Here is an 8,949-nt window from a genome sequence, read left to right as displayed (position 1 = left end):
ATTTCAATAAACGTTGGTGTGTTCCTTTAACGTTACATACTTCATATTTTTCAGTTTCCTTCCTGTATAGCTCTATAGCTTATTCTGAATGTTTTTAGAGAAGCGTTCATTTATCATTCATAGCCTGACTTATGTAAGACTGTATACCTAAAACGTCGTGAAAAAAGATTTTGTATGGCTGTTAGTGTGTATTCTGATATATGGAGTGGAAGGTTTATGAATTAGCGGTTATGTATTAGAAAATCCCCCCTATGCTAATTTAAACAAAGTTACGTTACTTCAGAAAACATACTCCAATTAATTTATTTGTTTTAATGTAAATTACATTCACTGTTGTAAGGTTAATCAACTGGATACGTTTCTTGATATATCTGCGTATCTATTAGGCCGTTTGAACTCGGACTGGTCAACGAAACACCGCCATTAAACACGTTTTATCATTTTGACGGTAGCATTACATGCTAACCGGGCTAATTTAGCTAGCTTGTTTGACAGGCCGCTCCCTGCTATTACCAGAGCAAAACAAACAAAATGACCCATTAACCCCACTAGCACATGCACACAAGTACAACTATATATTGGCCTGATTTAGGATAAGTATGCACACGCTGTGTTAAGGAATAACTGTACAATTTGCCACTGCTGCACCAACCTGCTCAACTTCGTCCGCCATTGTTTTTGAGTCTGCGTCGTGTGGCTTGACTGGTACGGGGGTTGCCAGGTCCGTTAAAACACGCGATTTCACAACCGGGCATGTGACGGGCCTGCACTTTTTTTGCAAGTAATTTTTCCTTCACAACCTGACGGGTAATTATATCAATGAACAATGTTTGTTCGCTTAAGTTTAGTGTGTCCGACACCAAACAAAATGACTGATGCAGTGGTGAAAAAAATACACGTCCCTCCCACCCACCATCACAGTACGCACTACTCATGTGTGCTGTAGGATAACGTGCAAACCTGGCAACCTCTGGATATAGATAAGCAGTACCACCACTCTCCTCCTCTTTCTTTTTCCAGACCTTTCCATCCTCCATATCTAGAGCAAACTGCTCAATGGTAAGGTATTTTAGACTTTAGACTAATGTTCATTCAACAAGAAGACACAAAGTAGAGATTTTTGAAGGCTATTGTCATATTTCAAGCGGCTGTGTCGTAAAACAACAACTGTCCAGTTTGCAGCGATGTTTACAGACTATCGCGTTACATTACCGTATTGTGAGCTCAGGTTAAGTGTTAGCCACTTAAATAAGGGTTAGAAAACAGTGTAGAAACATATTAATAATAATACTATTATATCGTCAACTACTACAGACTGCACGTTATAACCAGCCTGTAAATGTGAGAAGAAAATTACGTTATTTGTCCACGTAAATAAATATGTAATTTAGGCATTTATTTTAGTTAACCGTCCATGTATGAAGCTATCTCTTAAAGTAATATCAGTAGATGTATGTCCAGGCTTAGCTTAGCTTAGCTTAGCTTAGCTTAGCTTAGTTAAACTTGACAGTATTCCCAACGTATTTAACGTTACATGCCACGTGTCGTACAGTAGGTTGGAAAGTTGGAATAAAACGACGAAGGGTGTAATTAATATGCGTTTTTAGTTACAAGAAACATGAATTACAAATCATTTTGCAGAAATGCAGAAATGGAAGTTATTCAAACATCTGGTTAGACTGCATTAAGGGGCGGCTGTGGCTCAGTGGTAGAGCGGTTGCCTGCCAATCGGAAGGTTGGCGGTTTGATCCCCGCCCCTGCAGTCATTGTCGAAGTGTCCTTGGGCAAGATGCTGAACCCCGAGTTGCCCCCGGTGCTGCGCATCGGAGTGTGAATGTGTGTGAATGTTTATCTGATGAGCAGGTGGCACCTTGTACGGCAGCCCCGGCCACAGTGTATGAATGTGTGTGAATGGTGAATGTTTCCTGTAGATGTAAAAGCGCTTTGAGCAGTCGTTAAGACTGGAAAAGCGCTATATAAATACAGCACATTTACATTTACATTTACATTTCACTTCTGTGTCCCACTATTTGCTGCATATGTACATCTTTAATCATTTAGAATGGGGCTCTTTTCTGTTCACAGATACATAGATATACTGTAGTCATCCCGGAGGAAAGTTTAGGCATCTAGTAGCAAGACAACCATGACGCAACAAACACATATACACACAAATATCACACATACATAAGAATAAAAATAAAAATCACTCAAAGAAATCCGTGATAAGGTGAAGTTCTACGGTACACTGTGTGCAATGGTGATAGTACAAAAATGACCAGTGCATGTAGATCATGATTAAATATTAACTATGACTAATAACAACCTATTGTGTTGTGTAGGAGGGCTAATGAAGTCATGTACATATGATGCCTGTGCGTGCCTGCATGTATACATGTGTGTGTGTGTATGCCTCCTGTCCCAGTTCAGCCCAGTGCTCCATACTGGGTGTTGGTGCGGGCGGAGGAGGCAGAGCAGAGCAGTGGCGATACCCATTCCACCCTCGGCTGCAGCATAGCTCTGTGGTGGAAGAGATCCCTGCAACAAACGGATGACCTGTGAAACTAAACCACTCTAGCATTTGACTGGCGAGTCACCTTTTAAAAACCACTAGATATGTGTGGATGTGCTCCTCTGTGCATGCTTGCTCCGCTTTACAAATAAAAACATACAGAGGGAGGGGGAAAACAAATTGATCAGCTGTCATTGACTCACACAGGAGGGCGGTGGTGTCCTAGGAAAGGTAGATGGCTCAATAATGCTTGTACTGTATCAGACTGGGAGGATGGTTTCTGTCCTCTTTCTCCTACTGTCTCTCATCTCTGTCCATTATCACATCCTGCAGAATCCAACGTGGGACAGAAAGGCGACGTGATGGCGCCCAGCAGCCTTCCAACTGAGAGACTTCGTCTGTCTTAACCCTTGTGTTGTCTTCCCGTCAAAATTGAAAGTCGACACTTTTGTTGACGCTTTTTAATCAATGTTTTTAACTTTTTCTGACGTTTTTGTCCCTTTTTTTCAAAACTTTTTTCAACGTTTGTCACTTTTTTGACGTTTAACACTACGAAACACTAACTTATTAACTCTGAGAGCTTTACAGTTATTTTTGGAATTTATGGTCAATAAACTAAATCATACCTAATGTTTGAGTTAGAAAAACAGAAATTAGGAATTATTTAGACTTAAATTAAAGGAATGGATGTTGATTGATAATCACCAACTGGAATATGTCAACTTTTACTCAATACTATTTCAAAAACACTTACATTTTTCTCTCCATGTGCTATAAAATTGAATAAGACGCCCCAAAATTAATGAAAGTAGATATTTGTACTTGGCAAAGAGCGTTGGGTGGAATCAATCATGTTATTTTGGGGAATTAAAAAGAACACTGACATAGGAAAACGGGTCAATTTGACCCGAGGACAACATGAGGGTTAAACTACTGTAATAAACTGGATCTAATGGTTATTTCTGAGGTTACTGCTACTGTATATATATAAATAACAGAAACCCCAGCTTACACGAGTATAGCAGTAGAGCATGGTTGTTAGGATAGAAGTGTGTTTTAGCAAAGAAAGTGGGACATTTAAAGTCGTTTTTCTGGGAAGTCTGGTATGTATGATTACAGGACTTGTTACAAATCTGATCACTTTTCACTGTCATACAGGGTTACACATAGTTTTACAGTGACTTTTTATTGCATTACCTGTGTTTTTTTGTAGTTACACTGAGCAACACTGACATTAATAAGAAAGGAGAACTGTGTGTTTGAACTTTATATAATTTTATTGTTATTGATAGTTCACTGGATATCAACTTCTTCAATTTTTACTTTACCACCTTTAACAAAACTGACACTGCCGTTTCTCAGTTAAGAACATTAAAAATTGTGTCTTGTTCTTGCAGAATGTCGCCTCATTTGTCATTTCTCTTAAATAATGTCTGAATATAATGCCTGCTGTATACATAACTATATTAAAGTCACACATTGTCACTTTGACAGGCTGTCTGTTAAACATTAAACCCCACAGACAAATCCTTTTCAATAGGCAGCCTGGAGAAAAACTAAAAGGCTGAAGTCATCTGCATGCTGTTTGTAGCTGCTAATACATCTGAGAAAGGTAACTTTTTTATTTTCCAGCAATTAAACCATAAAGAATTTACAACTGAAATATAAGTGAGTACAATTCCTTTATAGAGCACTTTTCACAGATTAAAAGACCCCAAAGTCCTTTAAATAAAAACTACAAGATTATACATTAAAGCACAATTAAATCCCAGAGGGAAAAAAGAATTAGGCAGATGCTATCACAGCAGTGTCCACATCAGGTCAGTGTTGGACCACAGACAGAGTTTCTCTTCCTGGCCTCAGTGTTTAAGCTGCCAGTAGAGTTCAACTATGCTGGGAAGGTCAAGAACATGTCATTCATCACGGTTTTTAGAGTGGCACAATAAAACCTCCAATGAAAAATAATGCCACTGAAGGAAATTTTAAAATCAAATAACCCAAAAGTCATTTTTAAATGTTGAATTATTTTCGTGTTCATTTAACAGATGACAGAGAGACAGGGGAGCTCGGGAGAGAGCGAGACAGTGTCCGACAGGTCCTAGGCAGGCCCGGGATTTAACACCCGACCTGAATTGTGGGGTCATTTTGCCCTGGGCAATCTATCTGCCGCATTGGCAGGTAGCCAATGAGAGTTGAGTGATTCATCAGTCACTGTTGCTATTTTAATCAACCAAGTCTATCATTTACTTGTATAAATACTGTATATAGAACACTTTAATGTGTATTCTCAACAATATCAAGAACGATACTTGCATTTTTTGTATTTCAACTTTATGAGACAAAACAAAATCCTTTACACTTATATATCGCTTTATCATAGACAGTCAAAGGACTTGGGGGGAGGGACTACTCTCTACCACCACCAATGTGTAGCACCCAACTGGGTGATGTACAGCAGCCTTACAACGCCAGACGTCTAAGTCTAAGCCTGCCCTATGTCCTCCTCCCCCCGAGGGAGGAGTTGTAGAGTCTGATGGCATGAGGGACAAAGGAGTCCTTGAGTCTGCTTGTCCGACCCTTGGGAAGGAGCAACCTTCCACTGAACAGGCTCCTCTGGGTGCTGATGACGGTGTGCGAGGGGGGGCTGGTATTGTCAATAATGTCCAGCAGTGTGTCCAGTGTCCTCCTCTCTGCCACAGTCACCAGTGAGTCCAGGTTCATGCCGACCACAGTGCCGGCCCGCCTGATCAGTTTATCCAGCTTGTGGGTGTCCTTCTTTGATATGCTGCCCCCCAGCACATGACAGTGTAGAAGAGGACACTGGTGGTGCTGTACTTGGAGTCTGAGGAGGAGCCGCTCCAACGTCTTCATCAGGTGTGAAGTGAGTGCCACCAGTCGGAAGTCATTCAGCTCTCTGGGCCTGTTCTTTTGGGGAACTGGAACGATGCCGGATGTCTTCCAGAGGTTGGGCACTCTCCTTAGCTGCAGGGGGGGGGCGGTGGATGGGTCAAACAACACAGGACTTTCACCCCGAGACCGGGTAAGGTGTCCCGTGTGTTGCAGCTTCTTTCTGCGTCATTCTCTTCCTAACCACAACTGTCCCATTGTTGTCGGTGTGTCCCGCGTTTGACGCTTCCTTTCCACGTTCTTTCTTGTCCAACCACAACCGTCCTGAAAGAGACCGAGGATCGTGTCCCAGCGACCGGGGATCGTGTCCTGCGTGTGGTGGTCCGTCCCGTTATTGTTGCTTGCACATGCCGTTTCATTTCCCTGTTGTTGCGTCCCGAAGATCCGCTCAGTGTCATGGCAGTTCATGGAATGGTCACGTTGAGAAAATCGTGTCATGTACACAAATTTATAAATCGAAACGATGTGACGATATCAGGAACTGGCGTGAGACCAGGTTGTTTGAGGCCACAGCGTTAACCATTGGGCCACTGCGCTAAGTGGCTACTGATTTTAAACTCCAAAGCCACAGGTCATATTCAACCAATGAGTAATCTGTTAATGATGTACTTGATGAGGAAATGTTAAATGTTAACCGAAATTACACAAAGAATGAACAAGCGGCAACATTTTGGAACCCATTCATTCACGACAGAATGTCAATCAGGACTTTGTTGCAAATATGCAAAAGGTTAATTTATACATATGCATAATATAAAATGTACAGTCTTTGTAGATTAGACTCCATCGTTAAAAAACACAATTTTAAAGAGGTAGAGAAGCCAAGGCATATCCCCCCCTGATGGAGTCTACACTGGTGGTGGTGGTGAAGGAGCCCGAAGCCCGGATCTAAGGAGCTGACGGGGGCGGTCTGCCGGGCGAGGACCCAGGGTGCCGCGGGTGACGATGACTGGAGGTGCAACAGATTTAAAGCAGGGATGTCACGCTGTGAGTGGCTCGTGAAATTCCCGCCCAGTTCGGGTTTGTTTAACTGAAGAATGAACGCCTCCATGAACCATTCTGAACCATGAGTACACAAAAGTACACAAAAATGTGGACATTGTTTTCCTTCCGTTTGTGGAAGACTTAGGTTTATCGATTTTAGACGTCCTTCCTAAAGAGTGTTAAGCGTTAAGTTTTCTTTATTTAAAAAAAAAAGCAATTTGTGTCTCTGTAGTCATTTGGCATCTCTTGCTTCTTGGTTTGTGTCCCTTTGAGATAGTTTTGTCATTTCATTTTGTAGCATTATTGTTACCACATCTGCGTCGAAAACAATGAAAACGGCAAAACTTAAAGCTAAAGAAGTCCAACTACAGTCAATAGATCTGAGAAAAGACTTTTAGTTCCATTCATTTGGGTCAGGGGCCGCACCTAAACCTTCTCCTGGCAGGAAAACCCTGATGTGGACAGGGACATTGCATACTATTGACCATAAAGTGTGTTTGCGTGTGTGTGTGTGTGTGTGTGTGTGTGCTTTGGTGACGATGGTTGGTCACAGGCATGCTATATCTAAATTATTAACAGAGAGATTTCCCCCCCCACCTCTAATTTTTACAACTTATTTCTATGCGAAAAAACTTACTCTTGTTTTAGGTGTTTTTTGCCTTCTTTTGTAAAAATAGATAGATAGATAGATAGATAGATAGATAGATAGATAGATAGATAGATAGATAGATAGATAGATAGATAGATAGAGATATTTGAATATACACAAGTTGGGAATACAAAAATGTGTAACTGCTTAAATAGTATGATAAAGCTACTGTGCATGTTGCACTACATCAAAAATGGAGTACCTTTCTCTTATTGTTGTACATAAATGACACATACACACATGGATTAGAGCCACAGCTCATCTCCAGTCCTGTTCATCTGCATTGTTTCAAGGAGATTACTCACACTGATGCATTTACATGAACGACATCTTCTCCATCTGGAAGAAGACAGATGCAGCTGCAGATATCTGCCACTTATCTCTCTGTAACAAGGATGGACTGGAATGTTCTAACACCTAGTTGTTCTAGACCCGGTTGAGACAACTCTGCCAAAAACAATGTAAGCATCTTACATCGCCAAAGATGAATAGGCTCCATACTGCATATTGCATAATATTCCTGTTGAAATCATTCTGAAGTGATGTGGCTTCTTTTGGACAGTCAAATCCACTGCACACACCCAACGATAATATACATTACCCTTGCTCATATTTGTCATGCTTACCAACATATTTGCTTATTTTAATGTTCCTGGTCAATCAATTTGATGTGTCACTTTTCATAGTGCTGCCGAGAGGTTGGATAAAAGGTTTCCTCCTGAAATGAGCTATGCACATTAAAAAAAGTCACCTGGTCTGACAATATGATTGATGGGACATCATTAAAGATTATGACTTCTTTTTAAAGGACATCAGGTCACTTGCAGCTGCCCTGGGAAACTTTGAATTCTGGCAACTCCAAGGTGGGAATGATTTAATGTGATGTCAGTGAAGTGCACACAGCGCACTCATGTTTAGAAAAGCATTTAGGTAGTGATGCTTCGGTGCCAAGAACACAAGAGATTAAAGAGGAAAAAACATTGTAAAGACAAAAATTGTCCAGCTTCCAACGGATGAAGCGCTCACTACTGCTGTTTGGGAGACAGTTGAGATTCAGCACTTCCTTTGAGTGCATTTCCATTGCCAAAGTCATATTTTATATTAATAAGATGGGCCAAATCAAGAGCACCTGAAAGGAATGTCAATGGAACACTCTTCTCTATTTCTTAGCTTAGCTCTTTAGTAACTTTTTTTATCTAAATGAAGGTGCGTTACAATCAAGCCAATGCCAAATGAGATGATACAAACTGACCATCACATATATAATAATAGATTGAAAATATCGTGATAATATGCTGTATCGATGTTTTCCCCCCGACCCTAACTTTTAGGCCATGACTAGTCATGTTTCCCTCAACATATTTGTATGCGCATTTTGAAGTATCACATTAGAAAATGTTGATGGAAACGGCAAAAGTCTTGCTTTAGGTGTTTTTTTGCCTTTTTTTCAAATATTTATTAATAGATAGATAGATAGATAGATAGATAGATAGATAGATAGATAGATAGATAGATAGATAGATAGATAGATACAAAAGCTCAAACACGAAGGAAATTGTAGGCATCCAGTAGCAAGACAACCATAACACAACAAACACATGTTCACACATGTATCACACATACATAAGAATATCACACGTACATAAGAATTAAAAAAAAAAAATTCAAAGAAATGCAATGACCATGATAAGGTAAGATACTATGGTAATGCTCAAAATGGGAGATGGAAACAGCTTGGTCGAATAAGTTAGGACTTAGGGAAGTCGTAACTCACCTGACTAGGTTCCCGGTATCTATCGGATGGGGTAAGGGTCAGGATATGTGTCCCATCCAGTGTGCTGTACATGGGGGAAGGATCAGGAAATGTGTCCCATCCAGTGTGCTGTACATGGGGGAA

The 8,949-nt window shown here is 40.7% G+C and overlaps 1 protein-coding gene and 1 long non-coding RNA gene across 2 annotated transcripts in view; both read right to left on the bottom strand.

The window, feature by feature from the left end:
- The window catches only part of LOC117943930 (U6 snRNA-associated Sm-like protein LSm3), a 3,430-nt gene extending 2,641 nt beyond the window's left edge, over positions 1-789 (bottom strand). The window contains exon 1 of the mRNA XM_034870371.1: positions 653-789. Coding sequence (XP_034726262.1) covers positions 653-673 — 21 coding nt within the window. The 5' untranslated portion in view covers positions 674-789. The remainder of the gene's footprint in view (positions 1-652) is intronic.
- Positions 790-8,382: 7,593 nt separating this feature from the next.
- Positions 8,383-8,949, bottom strand: part of LOC117943797 — an 8,586-nt gene continuing 8,019 nt past the window's right edge. Inside the window, exon 3 of the long non-coding RNA XR_004656436.1 lies at positions 8,383-8,470. This is a non-coding gene — a long non-coding RNA (uncharacterized LOC117943797). The remainder of the gene's footprint in view (positions 8,471-8,949) is intronic.

The sequence above is a fragment of the Etheostoma cragini genome, chromosome 4 (assembly GCF_013103735.1).
Source record: "Etheostoma cragini isolate CJK2018 chromosome 4, CSU_Ecrag_1.0, whole genome shotgun sequence".
Lineage (NCBI taxonomy): Eukaryota > Metazoa > Chordata > Actinopteri > Perciformes > Percidae > Etheostoma > Etheostoma cragini.
This window is presented reverse-complemented; position numbering and strand designations above follow the sequence as displayed.